This window comes from Huiozyma naganishii, chromosome 6 (genome assembly GCF_000348985.1).
Source record: "Huiozyma naganishii CBS 8797 chromosome 6, complete genome".
Lineage (NCBI taxonomy): Eukaryota > Fungi > Ascomycota > Saccharomycetes > Saccharomycetales > Saccharomycetaceae > Huiozyma > Huiozyma naganishii.
In genome coordinates this window covers 517,545-540,025 of record NC_035927.1, presented here as the reverse complement: position 1 = coordinate 540,025, position 22,481 = coordinate 517,545, and the positions used below count along the sequence as shown (strand labels likewise).

At 42.1% G+C, this 22,481-nt stretch overlaps 11 protein-coding genes and 2 non-coding genes across 13 annotated transcripts; 5 read left to right on the top strand and 8 right to left on the bottom strand.

The window, feature by feature from the left end:
• Nucleotides 1-215: 215 nt before the first annotated feature.
• Nucleotides 216-860, bottom strand: SEC22 (SNAP receptor SEC22; the record flags this gene model as incomplete). Its single annotated transcript, XM_022608725.1, has 1 exon — nucleotides 216-860. One exon carries the CDS (start codon nucleotides 858-860, stop codon nucleotides 216-218), a length of 645 nt encoding a protein of 214 aa, XP_022465192.1.
• Nucleotides 861-1,302: 442 nt separating this feature from the next.
• On the bottom strand, nucleotides 1,303-3,543 carry PDR8 (Pdr8p; the record flags this gene model as incomplete). The annotated part of the gene is made up of 1 exon (XM_022608724.1): nucleotides 1,303-3,543. The coding sequence occupies one exon, from the start codon at nucleotides 3,541-3,543 to the stop codon at nucleotides 1,303-1,305; it is 2,241 nt and encodes a 746-aa protein (XP_022465191.1).
• Nucleotides 3,544-4,600: 1,057 nt separating this feature from the next.
• Nucleotides 4,601-6,457, top strand: BOP2 (Bop2p; the record flags this gene model as incomplete). The annotated part of the gene is made up of 1 exon (XM_022608723.1): nucleotides 4,601-6,457. One exon carries the CDS (start codon nucleotides 4,601-4,603, stop codon nucleotides 6,455-6,457), a length of 1,857 nt encoding a protein of 618 aa, XP_022465190.1.
• Nucleotides 6,458-10,287: 3,830 nt separating this feature from the next.
• Nucleotides 10,288-11,514, top strand: DBR1 (RNA lariat debranching enzyme; the record flags this gene model as incomplete). Its single annotated transcript, XM_022608722.1, has 1 exon — nucleotides 10,288-11,514. One exon carries the CDS (start codon nucleotides 10,288-10,290, stop codon nucleotides 11,512-11,514), a length of 1,227 nt encoding a protein of 408 aa, XP_022465189.1.
• Nucleotides 11,515-11,657: 143 nt separating this feature from the next.
• MCR1 (cytochrome-b5 reductase) lies at nucleotides 11,658-12,566 on the bottom strand (the record flags this gene model as incomplete). The annotated part of the gene is made up of 1 exon (XM_022608721.1): nucleotides 11,658-12,566. One exon carries the CDS (start codon nucleotides 12,564-12,566, stop codon nucleotides 11,658-11,660), a length of 909 nt encoding a protein of 302 aa, XP_022465188.1.
• Nucleotides 12,567-13,305: 739 nt separating this feature from the next.
• Nucleotides 13,306-14,325, top strand: NNR2 (NADHX dehydratase; the record flags this gene model as incomplete). Its single annotated transcript, XM_022608720.1, has 1 exon — nucleotides 13,306-14,325. The coding sequence occupies one exon, from the start codon at nucleotides 13,306-13,308 to the stop codon at nucleotides 14,323-14,325; it is 1,020 nt and encodes a 339-aa protein (XP_022465187.1).
• Nucleotides 14,326-14,856: 531 nt separating this feature from the next.
• Nucleotides 14,857-15,603, top strand: GPM1 (phosphoglycerate mutase GPM1; the record flags this gene model as incomplete). The annotated part of the gene is made up of 1 exon (XM_022608718.1): nucleotides 14,857-15,603. The coding sequence occupies one exon, from the start codon at nucleotides 14,857-14,859 to the stop codon at nucleotides 15,601-15,603; it is 747 nt and encodes a 248-aa protein (XP_022465186.1).
• Nucleotides 15,604-15,916: 313 nt separating this feature from the next.
• KNAG0Ftrna5D lies at nucleotides 15,917-15,988 on the bottom strand. Its single transcript has one exon. It is a non-coding gene; the product is annotated as a tRNA-Asp (tRNA).
• An 18-nt stretch (nucleotides 15,989-16,006) lies between these two features.
• Nucleotides 16,007-16,078, bottom strand: KNAG0Ftrna4R. The gene has a single exon. It is a non-coding gene; the product is annotated as a tRNA-Arg (tRNA).
• Nucleotides 16,079-18,110: 2,032 nt separating this feature from the next.
• Nucleotides 18,111-18,569, bottom strand: FAR3 (Far3p; the record flags this gene model as incomplete). The annotated part of the gene is made up of 1 exon (XM_022608717.1): nucleotides 18,111-18,569. The coding sequence occupies one exon, from the start codon at nucleotides 18,567-18,569 to the stop codon at nucleotides 18,111-18,113; it is 459 nt and encodes a 152-aa protein (XP_022465185.1).
• Nucleotides 18,570-18,769: 200 nt separating this feature from the next.
• KNAG0F02760 (uncharacterized protein) lies at nucleotides 18,770-18,994 on the top strand (the record flags this gene model as incomplete). Its single annotated transcript, XM_022608716.1, has 1 exon — nucleotides 18,770-18,994. The coding sequence occupies one exon, from the start codon at nucleotides 18,770-18,772 to the stop codon at nucleotides 18,992-18,994; it is 225 nt and encodes a 74-aa protein (XP_022465184.1).
• Nucleotides 18,995-19,405: 411 nt separating this feature from the next.
• Nucleotides 19,406-19,654, bottom strand: RPS27B (40S ribosomal protein eS27; the record flags this gene model as incomplete). The annotated part of the gene is made up of 1 exon (XM_022608715.1): nucleotides 19,406-19,654. The coding sequence occupies one exon, from the start codon at nucleotides 19,652-19,654 to the stop codon at nucleotides 19,406-19,408; it is 249 nt and encodes an 82-aa protein (XP_022465183.1).
• Nucleotides 19,655-20,069: 415 nt separating this feature from the next.
• On the bottom strand, nucleotides 20,070-21,026 carry KNAG0F02740 (uncharacterized protein; the record flags this gene model as incomplete). The annotated part of the gene is made up of 1 exon (XM_022608714.1): nucleotides 20,070-21,026. The coding sequence occupies one exon, from the start codon at nucleotides 21,024-21,026 to the stop codon at nucleotides 20,070-20,072; it is 957 nt and encodes a 318-aa protein (XP_022465182.1).
• Between the last annotated feature and the right edge of the window lie 1,455 nt (nucleotides 21,027-22,481).

The following is a 22,481-nucleotide window of genomic DNA, read 5'->3' as shown; positions in this document are numbered from 1 at the left end:
GCACGCTTATTTATATTACGTCGAGAACCCCCAACTTCTCCCCTCGAGGTCTTTCTTTCATTCTTTCCCCTTTACGTCCGAGGTGCGTCCCGCGGAACAACGTGACGTGATTACGTATTCCCGAACAGACACTGTCGGCCATCTTCTTGCTTACACAAACGTATATGTATATAGTCATGTAGGGGAGAGCGGGGTTGCCGTCTCGATGCTGCCGGCTATCTTAGAAATACCCACCAGAACAAGAACACGAAGAACAGGGACACAATAACAATCGGGGCGTACTGGCTGATGAGCAGGTCGAAATTTATCTTCTGCGCGGACTTCCTGTACTTCTTGGATGATTCTCTGAGAGACGCACTCATGTCGCTCATTTTGTCCAGCGAGTCTCCACGGTACAACAGGTCTTCGATGTTCTTGGACATGATTTGCTTGACACCGTGCAGTTCCTGGTTCAACTGGTCCAAGTTATCCTGCACTTTCTTGTCGCTGTACGCCCGTTTCGTCTTCTGAAGAAATGTGTCAAAACTGACAAATGCATACGGTCTAACGTTCGGCTTGTTGTATTCGTTCGCGTACGAGTGTTGGAACTCCTCCGATATGTCTCCCAGGTACGAGAATGACAGGTTTCTCGGGTACCCTCTCTCGCAGATGACAAAATATAACACAACGTCCCGTTTTATGTAACTGATCTCAAAAGACCCACTCTCCAAGGTGGCCTCCGTGGCAGATTGCGGGGTCATCCGGGACAGAAGAATCTTGATGTATTTTTTCTGCTCATTCAGTTGTGCATCGTTGTCATCATCAACCGAGGTGCACAGAGGCAACGCATCATCTCTATAGATTAGTGTAGACTTGATCATTGCTGTGGGATAAACTTGCTGCTGTTGCTTTTCTCTCTTGCCTTTTAATGCTTCGTTTAGTTACAAGTTCAACTAAAAATGCCCCAAGTCTGGTGTCTATAAACTTCCAAAACAGAACAAACAATCACAAATACGCAAACCCAATAGTCTCGGATTTCCTATGAAATATATGCGCGTATACACGTGTAGTGGTATCTTCTCCTACCTATCGCTCTTCCTCTGAGACGTTGCACTTCTCACGACGCCTCAACCAAAAAGTCATTGAAAGAAAAATGAAAAGAACGCCAAATTTTCTAAAATTCAAAGAGAATAATAGAACTTCGCCGAGAAAAGAAGGGAAAGGTGAAGAAAGGAAATTCAAATATACAGATATCATCTAAAGCAGACACTCAATCGTAGAGACGGCCACTGTTTGCCTCAAACTCAATACTTTTCATTTCCACTATTTCTCTGCATCTCTCGAGAGATCCGACAGAAAATCGTCTGGTTTCATGGCCCACATATTTTGCGATTTGGATATGTAGTCGTTCCAGACCTCATTTGTAAACGACCGGAGAATCTCGCTGGTTGCATCATCGAGGTTGATCCCCTGGTCATGCCAGTTCACTTCGATCGTGTTCCGCGACTCTAATCCCTTGAGGAATAGGTGCCGCCCAACGCGCTCTAAGGCAAGTACAGAAAGGAACGGATACGAAGTCTGCATCATCCTGTGAAGTGGGGATAAATCCTTGTCGTACAACTGATTCATCAGGTCACGGAACTGTGTAATGACTTCAATAAAACTGTAGTATTGACGCTCTGTAATTTCAAGGTCATCGAGTGATATCGGCGGACCACGTACGTCGACGGACGTCACCAGATAACCCTTTTCCAACATGGTCAACCTTGCAAAGAAGAGCCCATACATTTCGGACAAACTCCGTATAAATAATGGGTTGATCAAAGCGAGTGACAAGTTCAAGTACGGCGACAGATACTTTGCATGTTCAATTATGTCTCGGTAAGTTCTCCTGTCCATATCATACATGGACAGTATAGTGTTAACACAGAGGGACAGAGACAAAAGCCCAGCTTTTACCAAACTGTTTTTTGTCTTTATAGATACGTCTCCGAAATAGCTTCTCTTTATGTTCTCAAAATTTAGAATCATCCCCAATGTCGGGGCCAGTACAATTATTTCGAACGGGTCCACGAAAAATTTGGACCCCATTTTGGTGTACAACCCCATTGTTGGGAAATTCTTATGAATCGATTCCTTCAACTTGTTGATATAACTGTTCATATCCTCCAATTTAAGGTTTGAAGAGCAGGTCACCGTAGCACTATTAAGTCGTGTTAACGCTTCCCTCCCAACCAAGATGTACATTTCTATTAAATCAGCCTTTTTGTTTGAGTTAGAGTTGTATTTCAGTTCAGTGAATTTATTACCGTTCTCCAAGAAAAGAGTCATATCGAAGAACTCGTTCGATACAAACAAGGGTTTCCCCAAGTCGAAGGATATTACCGTGTCTGTGTAGAGTGTCCAGATAAAAGTGTTTCTCAGAGGGTCGATATGCCCGACAATATTTTCTTTACTCTTGAACCATTTATCCACGTTATCCAAACCTATCGAAAAGCAACTGTGTGAAAGTTCTGCCATGAGATCTCGTACTTGTGAACCATCCCAGCAACTGTACTGTGAATTGCATATCTTGTTAAAGCACCTTAACAGTAGAAACTGTGGTCTCTCAGTGAAATTGTGGTTATCCTTCGTGAGGGATCCAATGATGTGGAAGAAATACTTGATCGGTCTGGGCAAACCTTTATTGAACAATACAAGGCCGACAATCAAAAGAATGATCCCGATTTTGTAGTAATTGGCCGCCAAGGAATCATCCGGCACAATACCGATTATCTTGACGTGTTTAGGGTCCACGGGGTGTGGATCTTTGAAAAAACATTTTCTAAAATCCCTCATGGTCTTCTTTTCGTCTAAACAGTAGAGCAACTCGTGTAAAGGTCCAGAGAAAAAATTTCGTAGACAAGTTTCAATCGTTTTATAGTCCGGTAACTCTTCGCATACGGTATTTAGAAAAATTTTCCTGTTCATTATATCCCCACCAATAGATACCCCCTTTTCCGTTGTAGATGCTACTGTTTCTGTGGACGATTCCGTACCCTTCGTTGGTTGTGGTTTAAACATATCCCAAAGGCTTATGAATTCTAGTTGAAATTTCTCATTTTCTAACGATAGCATAGTTTTCCATGATGTGGGTCCAAAGATGAAATGTTGTTCATTTATCCATCGTGAACTTCTCAAATAGAGCAATGGATTTTTCTTACGCCCCACTGAACTGTCACTACCACGACTTTTACTTTCGTGGTTTTCATCCGCATTTGTAATTTGTTCGAGTTCTTTCACTCTATCCTCCAATGTTGATATTTTTTTCAGCAAGTCCACGTTTGGAGTATCTTGAAAGATTTCTGTCATTGAATCTGAAATATCGAAATTAAATCTATTTGTATAGAGACAAGTGGGTAAGTTTCTATTTCTACATTGTGAACATTTAGGTTTTGCACGATCACATTTCAGTTTCCTTTTCCTGCAAAAGAGACAGTTCCTAACCTCTTTCCTTCTGCGTTTCTTCGAGCGTTCATCGTGACTACCAGCATCACTGCCGACCTTCTTCTGTGTGTTACTCATAACTTGATAAACAAAGCTGTGTGTGTGTCTCTCCTGACCAGCATGGTGCCTTTCTCTTTGCCCTTATCCCCCCGCACCCAAAGAACAACAAGAAAAAGAAGAAGAAGAATGAAAAGAAAAAAATGTCAAAAGTCAAGAATAAAATCTACAAACGCATCTATATCTGCCATCCCTCACCCCCTCACAACCCTTTTGTAACAGATTGTACCACACAAAAGAATCCCCTTAGCATATTGACAGATACAAGGATATAATATGACCCTTTTGTTCTGCTCCACCAACGTAGATGAGGAGAAACCTGCTGTCAGTTAAGCCCCACTTGTGTTTCCGGGGAACCTTCTGAAAATCGCTGTTTCTGAAAAAACGTTGATCAATGAAACAGAGCATAAAACGGGCCCTGATTCTGTCACGTGATACGGCCCTCCCCCCCCCCCTCTCCGGAACAATAGAACAAAAGAACAAAAAAAGAATGGAAAGAAGGAATTGGAACAATAGAGAACGTGGCATTCTTGCATGTTCTGCGTGCCCTCTGCGGCCTCCCCGCGGTCCCCTTTGGTGCGGCCCCTCTCTCTCGCCTCCCGCCACAGAATACCCCGCAGAACACTGGAATTTTTTTTCTCGCTCTCTCTCCTGCCTCCCCTGTTTTCTGGCACGCCCTCTTTTTAAAAATAGCTCTTCTCGCTCTGTGATGCCAGGGTTCAGCGGAGTTGATGACCCTCCTTTTCGGTGCTGTGCCGTGCGGGTGGCTCTGCCTACCCCTCTCCCCCCCCGCCTGCGGGAGTTTCTGTGGCCGGGGGTCTAAGGAGGACACACCCATGATGACTCCCTCAGGGCGTGTGACCACCGTGGGTCAAGGGACACGCCCTGATGCACACGTTGTGAAGAGGTGGTGTGAAACGAGGATGGCAGCCACAGTCTGTGTCTGTGTGTCATACTCGGGGAGACAGAATTTAATATATGCATCCACAAGTATATATATAGTACGGTATAGGTGGAGGAACAGAGAAATCAGAGTATCAGTAACACAAGTACACACAGCACAATCTCTCTTAGAAAAATGCTACAACAAGACACTCTTGGTGATGGCGAGGATCACTACACTTTCGATAGCCTACCACCGGAGATCATCCAAAAGATTGCTGGTAAATTGGATATCAAATCAAAGTATTTTCTAGTGGATTACACTAACGTGCTTAAGGCTATAGGGGGTCCCAACAAGAGATATAAGATTTTGCAATATACTCTAATTGAACAGTTCAAAAGTCAAATTGAGGTTATAGATCTGACCACTGATTCCCTAAACGATAAAGTTAGTACCCCCTTACTGGATATTCTTAGAACACACTTCATCTCAGAAGATGGATCAGCTGAGGATCGGTTGGTTGATTCTACTAGACAGAAGACGGTCTTAATAGTGGACGATTCAACAGATTTTGAACAGTTGCCCAAATTTGTAGATACAGTGTCCCTAGATCTCATTTACTGTCCCTTTTACAATAACTCGTCGATTAATAAAATTTTAATGAAATTCCCATTGCAATACGTCATAGATAATCTCATCTTGGAATTTAAGACTCAAGAGATCTTTGCAGGTAGAAACCTTTTCGGAGTACTAGATACGAAATTTTTCACTTTTAACAGTAACGATATCTCCCCAAACAGAAGGGTCGGTACCAGTGTTGGTAATATACAATCCCCTTGGTTGGTGCCAAGGTGTCAACAGATCATCTTACCTTCCACAGTGTCCCTGGAGATGGATTACTTGACAATGGACTCGTTTATCTACAACATTATGGAAAACTACGGATTGTCCTTCCCTCAGGCAACTTCACTGCAACGACATCAACAGCAACATAGCAATCATAACCACTCTCACGTCGACCAACAGCAAAACATGTCCTGCATCGAAAACATTTTCCACAATTTCTTAGGAAGCGTGAACTTTTACGCACCTAACCTAAGGTCAATCAAGTTCATTAACCATAGGGATGAAGAGACCTGTAATTTCATAGACGTTTCCACTCTGATGTTGAACAAGTTCAAGACTAATTCATGCCCCTTGAAATACCTATTCAAGTTACATTCCTTCCAAAACTGGTCGCTCCCCCACATAGAGTACTTTTCCGGTCATCGGTTCAAGTATGACGAAACAGCAATGACGGGCTCTACAGAAAGATTGATCAGATCCATAAGGGATAACGTCAACTATTTATACGATTTCGCACAGGACGAGACGGATGACGCATGTCCCTATTTCAGAGTCGAATTGTTCCCAAGGGGTACGAAGAGAACGAAACTGTTGAATTGGTTACCCTTAGAGGCATTCAGCATGGATAGCTCATATCCACACTCTACGTCGATATCACCAGATAGGAACACAGTCAGCGATCTGAGTGAGAGGGATAACAATATTAGAAACTACAATAAACCCGTATTGTGTCTAAAGTGTGATACGCTTGAGACTCTCGAGTTGAAACTGTTACCCATTAGAAAAAATCATTCCATCTATATCCAAGGTTTGTTTCTGCCAGGGTTGAAGGAGTTGACTTTGGTGAACCATAACTCAGTGATCAAAAGACCCAGAATCTCCGACAAAAGAAATTCAATCGTGATGGCTTGTTACGATGCCGCCGGAGCAAACGTTCAAAACGGGTTTGATGCTGACGGGATCTCGCCTCCAACTCTCAGCACAGAAGAGGATGACCTTGAAGTGGGCGATATCAAACCCATTGGGTTCTCCTCTTGGAATTATTTACCATCTTGTGAATACATTCATTTCACAAACAACAACGAGACAAAACAGACGAATTTTATTTTCAAAATCACAAACTTGAAAGCGCACTTACCCAAGATCAATCTAGCTGGGAGCTTCCAAACTTTTGTGAGTGAAAAACAGAAATTTATTGTCGTTTAGCACCCAGTATATATATATACATATTCTTTCAACGTGCATATAGTTATAGTATTGCAGATAACGTAGGCTATATTTTGATCAGCATAAGACACATTCTTCGGAGGCAGCTCAATTATGCATGATTTCCTAGCACCCACTAATTAGTACAATACAATGTAGTAGTGATTATTTCTGTTTTATTAAAATCACGGACAACCGGAAATTGTACAAACCATTGTTGACTGCTAAAAATATTACCCTAACTTATTTTGATGATAGGTTAGATACTGGAAGGTCTTAACAACCTCTTCAACCGTTATCGGATGACAGGATTCGTGTGTTTGGAAGCATCGCAGTAAATGTGCCTCTGTAATTGATGTCCCAAGAGTTGTAGCTCTAGACTGTTGGGAAATTGTTTAAATGCCAACATCGTCGTTTTGGTATCTATTGCCCGAAATGAAAACATCCAAAGTTTGTCGACGTGGTGAGATGTTCTCTCTCATGAAGGACGACTTTATTTAAAATAGTACTGTATCTTATGTATCTACCACTGAGTTCAGTGAACAAAATCAACTATGAGTTCTAACCTTAATGTGTCTTTTATCCAGTCACTTACTACCTTGTAACACCTTTTAATAGACTTGAGCCTGCAAGTGGCGACTGCAGGGGCCCTACTGGTTTCTAGATCAACAGCCAGTTGGGACCGTTGGGCGGTTCTAACCCCACAGGCATAACTGTCGATCGATTGAGTAATTCTACTATCACCGACACCAGAAACTCCCACAGAAGGACGCCTAGCTTTTACTACGATCTTCCTGCAATCTCGCATATCAACTCATAAGTTATAATATGGTGTGATTGTAGCTTCTAACTTTAATATCCCCTCATATTTCACTTAGGACACCCAAGTATGAGCAATAACAGAATAGTACAAATAAGCCGTATTTCTTATCAAGAGCGCGATTGCTGGTTCCTGTTCCCTAAACTTAATCACTCCAGCACTAATGAATTCTAACGATATTGAAACCGAATTGAACGGCTAACATCATCAGAAAAATATCAGATTCAACAATAAAGAGACTGTAACTCCTAATGATTGATTTGAAATCAATAGTTTTACCAAGCTGACGCTAAAATTTGTCGCGTGTTGCGACGTGGCGTAAAAAGTAAACCTGTGATACATCATAAATTAGAAGGTCACGTATCATACAAGGTATGGCGACGCAAACTGAGATATAAAAGAATAAGTTTTCTACTGGATGAAGACTGTACGTCTTCATCACTTATGTACAATATAGGGGACTAAGGAACTAGTGCGTCACTTATTATATACACTATGTCTTCTGATGTCAAAGAGCTCCTTCGTAGTCTTAGAACTCTACATAATTGAGCATAAAAAGTCCATTGCGAAGTAAACTGGAATATGGCAAGAATACAACAGTTTTTTGTGTAGGAGCTATAAGCAGCCCCCTGTTGCAATGTAACCAGTGCTTGTATAAAAGAAGTATTAAGGGTAGAATCTACTGGAATTCTTCGGGATATGCTTCACACATCCTTCTATAGGCTTCTATTACGTGAATTTTGTATCGGTTTTTCTAAGTAGAACTATACAACGTGCACGTCTTACATCAATTCAATGAAAAACTTTCTTAAACTTTTCCACACTATCAAAAATGCAGTTTACCAAATGAAATTACAGTTTCACTATGATTTCCAGCAGAATCCATAGTTGATTTTGTTCCTTCTACTCAGTGGTAGATACGTAATATACAGTACTATTTTACATACGTTCGTCTTTTATAGGTGAGAAGGTTTTTCACCTCATCGACAAACTCAGGAGGTTTCCATTTTGGGTAATAGATAACAAAGCGGTGATGTTGGCATTTTAAGCAATATCCCAACAGTATCCCAACATTTACAGCTATTCTCAACATGCAGGACTTCTTTTGGAAATGGATGTAGTCCAAAATCATTCCATTCCATTTTTAATAAAATTATATTTATTTCACATAGTGATCAAAGGTTTTTGTTTATAATTGACTTAATTTTTGAATTTACCCCACCCAATTAAATATTTTAATAATTATGAAAAAATTAGATTTTAATGTAAATTGTCAGGTGATTAATTCTAAAAAAAAGTAGGCATCAAAAGTATTTATCTTTATTCACGAATTTTATAAAATGTTTTTTTATTACTTTATAGTTATATACGAAATTGAACAAAACGTTTTCAGGTGTTATTTTTTGTGTGATGTAGTGGCGTATGTTGAAAATAGCTGTTAAGAATATTCTAATATATATGTTGAAACTCTCACGTGCTATTTGGTAGTATGTGGGGAATGTTGAAAAAATGTAAGCGGAGGTGCCCGCGTGAGTTTGTCAAGTGAAAAACTCCCACCGGGAAAATATAAAAAGAAACCGACGCTCCGTAAAAGTACAATTAATGTATGTTAAATTATAGGAATCCTTCTGTGGGAATATCTGATGTAATAGTAACGGATACGTCACTCTATAAAACATCAGGTATGCCTATTGGATTATAACAACCCAAAGATCCCAACCGGCTGCTGATGCAAGGACCAGTATGGTCCCTGCAGCCGTTACTTACAAGCTCAATTCTATTAAAAGGTACATAAAGTGTTATGTAAAACTATGTACAAAGCAAGAACCTGTTGTTTTGCTGTTTTTGATATAGAGAACTATCAGAAGTATGACTCAGATCCTATTCTAATTTTATCGTCTTTGGAACTAGTTATTCAGGTGAGACATTCCAGATGGAAAACTGAAAATTGGCATTTATGGAATCCTTCGAAAATGACTTTTTAATTCTCAGTAGGTATAAACGAATATCACAAAAGTATTCCGACAAGTTTCCTGTACGGTTAACTATCTGCATTTTCAGGTAAGATTATATCTTGGCTAGAGAGTAAAACAAACGTGGACCTCTGGCGGCTTAAGTATCATAACGAAAAAAAGAGTGAATGATTGAATGTTTGCTTGTGGGAGTTAAAACATATTATCCACCAACAGAAGTTTCTACCAAGAGAGTTCTAATCAAAATGCCTTTCCTGTGACTTTGCTTATTTCTAATAAGAATCTTCTAACAAAGTGGAGAAATATACAAGTAATGTCCTGTCAACGGGTTGCCAAAACGTATTACGCAGTAGCGGTTTTTTTATTGTATAATTATTCAGATAGACAACCAGAGCTGAAACTATGAGAATATTTGACAGATGTATGACTTCCCGATATACAAAAACTTTTTTTCAACGGAAAGATTAAAGATTTTGAGCATCATTTTTTTATTGTAGAACAGGTTTTGTCTTGAACTCTGCCGAACAGAATCAAAATGAGAATAAAAAGTGACTATTCTCTTAAGATGGGCCTAAGACTCACGAGTTTCTTTAAGTACAGTACTGCAATATTATTAAAATTACTCGTTGAGGATTTCCGATAGATCTGCGGAAACTATGAAAATTTGAACATTTTTAACTTACCAGGTTTCTGCTCCGATAACTTTCAAGATAATCTCCGAGGGTTGGGTTTACTAAGAAGACAGCATAGGGTATCTGATATACTTGCTACAACAAATATCGGATGGTCCTACAACATAAAGCCTATTATAATGGAAGTAACGTTTTCCATTCCTGGGAGTAATTTATTGCGTTTGCACCAATTAACGTCTGAGGAAGATGCATCAAACTTTTAAGCTTTTCGGTTTTAAAAATTTGGAGAGTTTCTTATTTTAGGTAAATATTAATTTCAATTGAACAAAAACAATTTTTTGGAAACATGTAGATATGAGAGAGATGCGACCTTCAACTTCACAAGGGCAAAGTTCAGCGGCTAAGATGAGAATAGCTGTCCAAGGTTGCTGTCATGGCGAATTGGATAGGGTGTTCAAAACTGTGCAACGAATGAACTCTCGAAACAAAATTGATCTACTAATTATATTAGGTGACTTCCAAAGTATCAGAAAGCCAAAGGATTTCAAGTCTATAAGTATTCCTCCAAAATACCAGAAGCTGGGGGACTTCCACAAGTATTACTCACGCAATACACCAGCCCCCGTACCGACAATCTTTATTGGTGGTAATCATGAGTCGATGAGGCATCTTATGTTGTTGCCTTACGGTGGTTATGCTGGCAAGAGAATATACTACCTCGGTTATTCCAATGTTATCTGGTTCAAAGGTGTAAGGATAGCTAGCTTGAGTGGGATCTGGAAGGAATGGGATGTGGATAAGGCTCGTCCAAGTTGGGAAGAAATGGAATCGTGTCAATGGCAAAAAAATATTCGGTCTCTTTACCACGTCCGGAAAACTGATATACTTCCATTGATGACGATAAAGAAGCCACTCTCGTTGATGCTAAGCCATGACTGGCCCAATGAGATTACGAAGCATGGGGACGTTGCCGGGCTGTTGAAAAAAAAACCGTTCTTTAAGAAAGATATCCAGAATGATAATTTGGGCAGCCCTGCTAACTGGAAACTGCTACAGAGATTGAGACCAGAATGGTGGTTGAGTGCTCATTTGCATGTTAGGTTTCAAGCAGAAGTAGATCATACTACGAGCAGCGAAGGGCCACTTTTGAAGAAGAACTCGGACGAGATAGATCTGGATATGTCAAGTGATGAGGAAACGGCTTCACATGAGTGTCCCACCCATTCCAATGAAAGTACGAAGTTTTTGGCGCTGGACAAATGTCTTCCAGGGAGACAATTCTTAGAGGTTATTGAGGTGGAGGCTGATGAATCACACCCTTCGTTCAAAACAACGGAGATGTACTGGGACGAAGAGTTCATTAGTAATTTGAGGTATTTGGAGAAGAACAGAGAAGCTTTGGAAGATAAACCGTTCAGTGAGATTGAATTAAGTAGTTTGGAAAACACCGCTGATGATTCTGGATATCCTCCGATCTCCCCTCACGACTTGATTGTTCCGCGCTACGAATACTCGATTCAAAAGAGGGAGAAAGATCAAACTAACTACTTTATCGAGAAATTCTTGACCTTGAAAGACCAAACGAATTTATCTAATGAGCCAAGCAGCGAGGATGTAAAGAAGGATTCTTGATTGAATAGTCACGAATATATAATCAGAATATACATAACTGATATCTGTGTCCAGATCTATTGCACTTTTAAGGCACAACCGCCAGAGAGCGGAAGAAGCAGGGGGCCTGTATATTTTTTATAGGGTTTAAAAGAAACGAGCGTTTAAAACTTGAATACTTGATCAGCGGTGAAACCTAGTTCTTTCAAGATACCTGTCAATTCCCCCTGCTCAACTGGTTTAGGTTTTTGACCAGAGTACGCGTTCATGAATGGTGGTGGACCACACAAGAATACGTGGGTCTTCTCACTGGGCTTTACGGTATTCTTTTCAATGTACTCTTTTGTAATGAAGCCAACTTGGCCATTGAATGGGGTCGACTTCTTGTTTTGGTCTACGAAATAGACCACTTCAAACTTATCTGGATGATCCTTTTGCAACTGGTCTAGTTCTTTCTTCAAAAGGATATCCTCTGGAGTTTTGTTACCGTACAGCAGCTTCACTTTAGTGTTCTCCTTTGGATTTTGAACAATGTGGTGAGCCAACTGGTACAGCGGGGTGATACCGGTCCCTGCTCCAAGCAAAAGAATAGAGTCGAAAGAATTGGGTTCCCACTGCCACTTCTTAATTGGGCCCTTGAACGACACAGTATCTTTCTCCTTCAAGGAGAACAAGTGGTTTGACATCTTTCCGTCTGGGTAGTGTTTGACGACCAGTTCAAAGCCACCTTTATCCCCGAGGTCGCTCACTGGCGTGTATGGCCTGACGACGTTGGATCCCTTTTCAGTGACAAACTTGGTGTAAAGAGCGGAGGCCAAAGTCAACCCAGTCTCTGCATCCTCCGATGGCAATTTGAAGAAGAACCTTTTGGTGTCGTGGGATTCTTGCTGGATTTTCGAGATGGGCAAATCTATCCACGAGCCGTCACCCGTGAACACCTTCTGGGACTCATTGGAGATGGTGTGAAACTTGTAAGAGTACAGGAAGGCAGTGGCAGCAACGGCGCCTGCACCGAGTGCGTATGGCAAGATTCTGTGGTTGCTCAAAGACAGTCTCGAGAATCTAGCAAGCATAGTTCGTTTTTTACTTGTGTGTTATAGTTGTTTATACTGATTTATTTCCTTTGAAGATGTATCCCGCCTGTTCCTATCTGGCTAACAAATGGTGACACCGGTGTACTTGGCACCCTTTGAAGTGGTGTCGGAATTCGTCAGGGACACACAACCTCGAAGGTTTTATATAAGGAGATTCCTGTCCTCGTCCTGCACACCCTCGCAAGAACGAAGTCACGTGACAGCTGCTTCAAACTTTGATTTAATTGGTCGGAACTGTGGTGCTCCAAGTTACGAATCCCCGAGATTCATCCAAGAACTTTGCACGTATACCACTGTACACTCGACTTGTGAACCCGCCATCACTGCCTGGTTTCGAAGAAAAGAGGAGAGGGGCGATGGACAGAAACGTTACTTCTACCTGATGTCGACGGTGTCATCTGACGGTTAATTGACAAGGAGAGACCAATGCAGAGAGGGAGAGAAGGAGACAGAGAAGGAGACCGAGCAATAAGGGAGATGTGTCAAAATAGGGAAAAAGATGGAAAAAAATATAAATGAAGAAACAAGGAAGCGGGATCCATACAAAGAAGAAAATGATGTAAAGCGTAGAAGGTCAGTGAGTGGTTTTTAACTTAGTGTTCCTCACTCAAACCATTATTTACCAGTAACGCTAGACGTAACTTTTAAGCGCGCAAAAGTAACAACAACAAACGTACACACATATATATACCTTCATACGTAATTGGCGATGGACAAGATGTGTATGCTTTCTAAGCTTTCCAATAGAGAACTGGTCAAATTGATCAAGCAAAAATGCATCCCCCCACTGTTGCCCAAGTTCCACAAGGGCCAATCTGGTGGCAGGGTGTGTATCATAGGAGGGTGCGAGGATTACACCGGTGCGCCCTACTTCAGCGCAAACGCTACTGCACTGGTCGGCTGCGATTTGACACATGTTGTGTGTGAGCAAAACGCGGCTACGGTTATCAAATCGTACTCCCCTAATCTGATGGTGCATCCGTACCTGAAAGCGGACGGGCAGGGAAGTGAAATGGGGAAGATCAAGAGTCTGTTATCAAGGATCCATGTTGTGGTGATTGGTCCCGGTCTAGGTAGAGACGCGAGCATGCTAGACGCTGTGAAGAGAATCATTGGTCACTTGCTGACGGAGCACGGAGGCGAGATCCCCATTGTGATTGATGCGGATGCGTTATACTTGGTCAGTCAGGACAAAGAGGTCAGGGAAACGCTTGCGAAGTTCCCCCAGGGTCGTATTATTTTGACGCCAAACGTAGTCGAGTTCAAGAGACTGTACGACGCTGTGGTGACTAACGAATCGACAGCGGAGGCACCGGAAGCTGCCAATAACGATGAGAACTTACAAGGGTATGAGATTGCCCAGCGAATGAACTGCGTTGTCATCCAGAAGGGTCTACAGGACAAGATTTTCTCCCCCGCTGGCAAAAACGAGTTGCTGGTCAACGAACAAACGGGCAGTAACAAGAGGGTTGGTGGGCAAGGAGACACGCTCACGGGTACCATTGCTTGCATGCTCAGCTTCAGCCGTGCCATGTTCGATTTCAAACTCTGCGGCGACCCAAGTGCGGGTGAGGGCCCCCACTTGCGGTGGGTGGACTACGCAATGCTGAGTTGCTACGCTGGCTGTTCTATCACGAGAGAGTGCGCCCATCAAGCGTTCAAAGCCACAGGCCGTGCGATGCAGACAACAGACTTGAACGACCGTGTGGGCCAGGTGTACCACAAGCTGTTTGAGTGAGCTGCTACGCCCAGCCACCGCGCAGCAGTGCGCCAGCAGCTGGGATTCCACTAAAATTGGGTCTTCCGCTGCTTTTTTGGTAGAAAAAAAAAAAAAGAGGAACCCGCATCTATTTCTTGCCTATTACGTTCTTTGTCTCTTTAGAAGAATCTGGACCCAACAGGTTGTCTGCCTGAGGTACTGTGTGGTTGTGAGTACGCGAGTGGCTCTTTCTCTGTGCCATTGCGTGAATTATCTCCTTTCTGAGCCAACTTCAAAGAAGACAAGTGGCGGTCCAAGAGGGAAAATATCACAAGTTTCAAAAGAAAGTGTGAGTGTGTGAGAGTGTGCTGGCAACACGTTGTGGGAACTGGAATTGGGAAAAATAATTTACTCAATATTTAAAGCCAACATTGATGCAGTCTTAGTTGATCCGTTGCCTCGGTTAGTTTATATATAAGTTTCTTTCTCTTCGTATCTTCATTTCAGACTTCGGTCATTTTCTTTTTGAAGGTTATTTTACCTCAATAACCACAGATAAATACACATACAATGCCAAAGTTAATCCTTGTTAGACACGGTCAATCCGAATGGAACGAAAAGAACCTATTCACTGGGTGGGTTGATGTCAGACTTTCCGCCATCGGTGAAAAGGAAGCTGCCAGAGCCGGTCAATTGCTGAAGGAGAAGAACGAACTTCCAGATGTTTTGTACACCTCCAAGTTGTCCAGAGCCATCCAGACTGCCAACATCGCTTTGTCCGAAGCTGACAGATTGTGGATCCCAGTCAAGAGATCCTGGAGATTGAACGAAAGACACTACGGTGCTTTGCAAGGTAAGGACAAGGCCGCCACTTTGGAGGAATACGGTGAAGAGAAATTCACCACCTGGAGAAGATCTTACGACGTCCCACCTCCACCAATTGCTGACGACTCTGAGTTCTCCCAAAAGAACGACGTCAGATACGGTACCGTCGACCCTAAGGTCCTACCAAAGACTGAGTCTTTGTCTTTGGTCATCGACAGAATGTTGCCATACTGGCAAGACGTTATCGCCAAGGACTTGTTGGAAGGTAAGACCGTCATGATCGCTGCCCACGGTAACTCCTTGAGAGGTTTGGTCAAGTACTTGGAAGGTATCTCTGATGCTGACATCGCCAAGTTGAACATCCCAACTGGTATCCCATTGGTTTTCGAATTGGACCAAGAATTGAAGCCAACTAAGCCATCTTACTACTTGGACCCAGAAGCCGCTGCCGCCGGTGCCGCCGCCGTCGCTGCTCAAGGTAAGAAGAAATAAGTATAAGGACCGTGTCTCTTTTTCACATGCCTTGTTACTTGCTTCATTTTATCTGACAACATCTCTACATATGTATAACCAATCCTTATATATGTGATTTATAAATGATCCAAAAAAATAACGATTACTCTTTTCGACAAAGGCAGCGTTTTTCTTCTCTGTGCTCTACTGTATCATACACCTCTTCGTCCTTTTGAAAAAAAAAAGAGACAACTTTGTGAAAGGGCAACCGGCGTCCATACAGGGAGGAAAGTCGGGAACATTCAACGCCAGCTAAGTAGCACAACCTATGCACAGAAAGCCAAAAAGTAAACTCCGCGACGGGGAATTGAACCCCGATCTGGCACGCGACAAGCGCCCATTCTAACCATTAAACTATCGCGGAAAGAGGAAGAAGACAGAGCACTCACACTGGGGGTCGAACCCAGAATCTTCTGATTAGAAGTCAGACGCGTTGCCATTACGCCATGCGAGCTCAGTTTCTTAATTTTTTAAAAAAATGTGGTTGTATATAAATGACTTAATAACTAAATTGAGCCACTCTGTACTTAATGCGTGGCCTTGTTGGGGAAAAGTACTGGCGTACCACCTGTTTAGGTAATAATGCAGGTGCAACTAAAACCCAAAAATCCAGTTCGCGAATTGATAATTGAGCAAATTCTGGCACGTAATTCAAAAGATTGTGAGGAGAAGAAGGACAGATCTGTTCTGCCGTGTCCTGCCTGGTATATAGAATTAACAGTAGCAAGGAAAAAAGGTACCGCGACATGGCCGTTGATGTTGACGAGTTTGAGTTTGTGAAGTTAGGTAATATACTTATGCAACACTGAAGAACAAAGGGTGCAATTTGTACATTCTACATCGCCGTACCACTGCGACCCAATTAGAGTGTCGCTAAAATCACAGATGAGCTGTTTGTTGCCTAACACACCAGACCCATACTTGCATGTATATTACTACATTCTGTGTTCTACATGGCTCTAAATGAGAATAAATACACGTTCACTTGACGGTCCCAACCTAAGTAGAGTTGCTTCGGCATCTCACTTGTTTTAAAGGTAAGCTAAGCAAAATATCATGACCCTCTTACATCTAATTGTTGGAATTCCGCAGATGAATACAGAAATGCGGTAAGAAGTAAAATTAGAGATGCTACAATTGAGGTAGTGGTCTCGCCAGCTGTCATTCACGCGTTTTTACCCAGATTCGGTAGTAACGCGTAAAATGAAAGCTAACACAAGCCAAAACATTTCCTCTTTGGTCAGGAATAGCCGAATAGGAAAAGTTTTGCATCGTGGACGAAGTGGTTTATTCATCTCAGAATTAACCATATAAAAGCACACGATATAGCTCGTTTCTCTCGAAGAATTTTAGCAAGATTAATATTCAATTTTATATTTTATTTAAAGGTTTCTTTCTCACTACGGTGAGGGCAAGAATTCCTATAATACAGGTTAAACAACTACATCCTGAGATGTCTTGGTCCAGAGGAACAATCAACAACAAGCTAAGATCCTTCGAGAGCTTCGATCATTAATAAACACCTCAATCTTAAAGATATCAACAAAACAACAACAACGAAGTAATGGATTTCTTAAAATGTTGAAGCGGAAAGACTAATCTTTCAAAAAGTTCATTATACAGGCATTTACAGATTCTCTAGCTATCCGAATTCAATATATAACTGTAATCTAATAAATCCACAACGCACAGTTTATAACGAAGTACTCGCCAATACATGAGAACCCATATTACAAGCATATATTGATTCTTGCCATTGCTTTCTCATGATTGAAAAATGTTCAAAATATTCACCAGAATATTATTGTGGTCAGCAAAACTCCCTTTGAAGTGCAGTAATTCCATTTCCTATTAGGTTGCCTTCATGCGAGAAAGGTAGTTGTCCCGAGCAGCATTAAACCCAGAACTGTTCAATCACTAGATATCACATTCTATTCAGCTACTGATCTTCCCCACATTTTTCCGAGACGGTTTCAAGAAGTTACAAATACTTACTTAGCGGATCATACTGAGGTAGGGTTCACTCATTAAAGCTACGATCTAATTTGGCACGCCTCATCTTATTATGATGTTAAACCGCACAAGTAGGCAAACATTCACCCATAAAATGCGATTTCGAGGCCTACGATCAATCTAGTCTTGTTCAATTGATCATTAATGCAGATAGTTGTAGAAGTGATGGAATTTCAATATGTGTTTCACACTGGAACATTCATTCATCCACAAAGCTGGTAATATGTGTGGAAAAATGAAGGAACTAAAACGCTCTGTATATTGGAAGTTCCTTTGCAGCAAGCCATGCAGCAAGCCATCCAGCTCTCATAGTCTAAGTTATCTCAGCTTGATGTGATAATTATTTTCCACATTTTCTATCTGTTCCACCAGATTTTTATATTCTGAAGAGTCTGTGCTAATAAGGCTCCAATCAATTTCATCATTGTACAATTTTCTGAATTTCGCTATGACTTGCTCTAATGAACTCTGCGTTATGGTTTTTTCTTTTTGAGATTTTCCATGTTGGCATTCACTATATTTCTTTTCGCCTCTATGTTTTCGTACACGAAGTTCTCCAAATCCTGTTCTCTAGTAAATTTTTGCTCTATTACAAAGTTTTTGATTGATGCGAGGTGATCGTTGATGTTATTAATCAGAGCAAATATTTTGGCATTTATGTAGTCTCGTTGCTCAATCTTATACAATAATGCGTAGTTTTCATTTATGAGTTGATCAATGGTGTTGGGAGTGCTTAACTTCTCATAGCTCTCCAACGTCTCGGTTGGTACCTTCGCGCTAAGGTCCTCATACGATATTGCAGATTGCTTTGCAACCCTTTTGAATAGCAGTTCGATCTTATCCGTCTCCTGTCTTGTCTGTCTGCATTCATTCGCCAGTACCTTCGTCAGTTGCAGCAGATATTCAAAATTATCCCCTGAAAGTTCATTCATCGTCTCTGTTGAGGGAACTACTTAATGGCTTTCCACTCTGATACCTCCCCTTCTATTGTGCTGTTCATTGTCATTTTAACACTATACGGAGAATAAGAAAAAAAATATCAGCAAGAAATGATCCAAATCTTCCTACAAGAACCACCTATAGACAAAAAACGAAAAAGTGGGCGTGAGGGAAAAAACTGACCCATATTCTGATGAACAGACTGACAATTTGGATACTACTGTATTTATATTATGCTGTTTGGTTGATTCTCCCGATATTTGATCTCGAGGGGAAGTATATCATATTTCCGTTGCCTAGTCGCTACGCAGTTTTCCTACCCATTTGGCTACTTCTAATCGGGTTTGCCTCAGTGGGGACATATCTGGGTGTTTTAACTATACGAGCCTCCACAGAGGTCTCTGAGAGTGAAAAGTAATGTACCATACTGACGTAAGTTCCAACCTTCGCAAGTTGATGCAAAAAGATAATAGAATAGTATGTATAATGACCGTATATAAATACATGTGGTAGAATGTAATAATAGTAGTACTAATGGTGGAGATGATAGTATAATAATAATATGAAGAAAGTGGTAAGCCGACTGGTCGACTGATTGGTATTCAGGATAGAGTGAAACAAGCACTATGAATCACACACGAGATTTCCATCGAGGAAATACGGAATCCTTCTATGGCTGTGGCACAAAGTGTTTCGCAACTGAAATGAACAGCCGTAATGCTAAGAGGTGTATCCCATTATTATCTTTTGTTTTTAATTTATTTTTCACAGGTGTGTGCGGATGTATATTCTGGGATAAGGATATGTTGAGGCCTCTTCAAAGTCCACTTTACTTTCTTCTGAAAGAGGTACCTTCGGACAACTTGGCCTTACCACCCGTTGGGGTACACAGAACGGTGGCGCAAGATTCGCAAGTGACAGCAGTCTGGGCATGGGAGAAGACAGTGGTGATGTTCAAACAGCCTGGGCATTTGACATCTAGGAAGTACGATCTTGGAGCTTGGACCAATGTCTTAAGCTTGTGCTTTCTGGCTTCAGTGGCAGCAGATGGGTGCAATAAATCTTGGACTAAAACCATGTTTGTAGTGTTATTTGATGTGTGTTGGTGTTCGTCTTACTTCTGCTCAATGGGGGGGTTGCGAGCAAAGGACAGTTTCAAGACTTTCTCTATTCAGATAACGCCACAATTTTTGTGAGTTCATCTTGAATATCTTGAAAAGATCGGAAAACAGAGAAAAATTACTTGATTAGGAAATTATTTCATATTTTTAAGTTTTTACAAGAAAAAATGTCTGGATGGCATTGAGAGCTGGCCCTGTGCAGGAAACGGTCACAAATTCTTTCGTGCTCCGACGTAGAGAACCTGCAGTAGTCCGCGATGAATGGTTCTATATATGCAAGGTGTCCGGTCAGACTATGGTGGTCCGACCATTGTAAATGTGTGTATGTAGGTCTATACTAAGAGATGCGTATATGTTAACGGTCCGCTACCTTCAGCATACGATGCAACACGTACTGTCCGGTTTTGTCATGTTAGTGTGTCTCGTAGATTTCCTGTGTTGAGAGGCAGACGAGCTAACTTTCCTGCATTGCAACGTCCGTGCGGAAACTCTGTCTGTTCCGAGCAGTTCCCTTTTCTCATCGTCGTTGTTGTGAAGTTTAGGGTTGATGTCATCGCTTTCAACCTTCTCCTGCATGCAGCTCTTGGTGCTGTTTGGTGTGGCGGACAAAGATGCCGTTGCATTTTTGTCCATTAATGCCGATAACGTGTTTGGTGTGAGCTTTTCAGATTCTAGGTGACTACGTTGGTCCCTTCTATAATCTTCTATTTTCATCAACGTCTGCCATAGAAGCTGTTTAACGTCTAAGTTAAGTTTTGAAGACACCTCGAAGTAGTCGTCGTCATAGGACAGCTCAAACCTGTTCAACATTTCGTGTATCTCTTCCCTTTGTATCTTCATATCCGCCTGTAGGTCCACCTTTGTGGCGACCACAAAGATGGGTACTGCATCATCTATGCCTCGTACCCTTTCAATTCTCCTTTGGTACGTCCTCAGGTTTGAAAAAGTGGCTCTGTCTGTTGGGTCGAAGCATATGATAAATGCGTCTGACTGAATAATTTGTTCGTTTCTTATATCTGAAAAGTCAGCGATCTCGAATGCACTGCAATCCAACATATACACGTCCATCATGTTTCTAGGGATCCTGTTATTGAGTCCCTGTCCTTCATATCCAATATCCTTCGCTAATGTATTCAAGTTAACCGGCTTATGATATATGTCCTCCATGTAGGCCCCCGTGGCGACTTCATGGTACGAGTCTGTTATGCATCTCAGAACCAACGAGGTCTTACCTGAGCGTTCATCTCCCATGACGGTAATTCTTACAGTACCTTGGTCCATACATCGTGGGGTGGGATTACTTGGTATATCGTACAGTAGCGTTGACATTTATATACGTGTTGCTTGGGGGGGGGGGGGGGTTAGGTACCGTTATACCCAATCTCAAAAATCGGAAAGAAAAAAACTATACAATACCCGTTCTGTTCAGGTACCGTAAAAAACACAAAGGTAACACACGATCATACGTTTATATATATATTAAAACGTGTGTGCTAATTGGGCCGTTCCTGGAGAAGGAAGGAAAATAGCAACAAAATTTGCAAGTTCTTAAAACTCGGACAACGGGTGCAGGATAAAAAACTAGGAGACAGAGAAACCGCCGTACAGAAGAGGGAGAGAGGGGAGGCGGGGCGGCACCGAAAGGGTCTGTACAATTGAATCGCCCAACACCATTTGACAGAGAAAGAGAGAGAGCCATTGTCGAAGAAAATTGGAGGGAGGCTCGTCAGAAACAGGCGCGGCAAAATATAATAACTCGAGGGTGGGGTGGGAAGGCCTAGTGTCGGCGGTGCCCTGACCCCACAATTTGCAGGAAAATCCTGCCCTTCTCCAATTCGAGAAATACGAGAGGCAGTTCCTCGAACCCGAAAAAAAGAAAAGAAATTAAGAAAAAAAAGAACCTCAGGAACTTACTTACACTACCCGGTAACAGTGTCCCGCAGAGATCCGAACGGTAGTGCGCTGTTAACGCCCCGGTTCACCTTCTTCTCCCCAACAACCGAGTCTGCTGCATGGCATCAAACCTCGAATGCTGCTGAGTTTTAGTGTATATATACCCACGCGTGATTGCCGCGCTGTGAGAGTCCCGCAGAGGCTGTATTTGAACCGAAACGGGAAAAAAGATTTGAAAAAAGAGAAAACATGAGATGTTTCTCCGGGTGTTTCTGTGTTCGCTTCAGGTGCGGGGGCGCGGTGTCATTTCCCATTTCCTTCTTCCAGTCATCCCAACAAGCCTGGACAACAGGCCACCCCACTGAATGTCTGGCTAGAAGTGGCCCCCGGGGAANAGGTTCCGCGGGACAAGTCCAGGTTAACGGTGGGGGGGCGGGGGGGGGGGGGGGGGGGAATTGGACAAAAAGGTACGAAGCCACATGTTCTTTGCTGAACGTAGCCACAAACGAAACGACAGCCCGGCCGGCATTCTCTAAACTGAGTCCTGCAGCCGCCCATTGTACACGAAGAAGAGGCGTGGTGTCGTGTCATCCAGCGGGTATCTATTTTTTCTTTCTTCGCGTTCTTTTCTGTGGCCGTGAGTCCGTCAAATGGGATAATGCGCGGGGCAGCTGCCACACCAGGTGTCACAAGTTCTCGCAGTCAAGGTCCAGACCCCTCGATCCGGGGAACTGACACACGTTTGTCCCTCCTTGACGTATTTCGGTATGTGCGGGATTGTGTACGAAATAACAAATCTATTATGTAGAATCCGTATTATTGGTGTATATGGAGGTGGACAGGAAAAAACTAATGTACGCCGTTTTTGTTAATTAAATGTCTCGCTCTTTC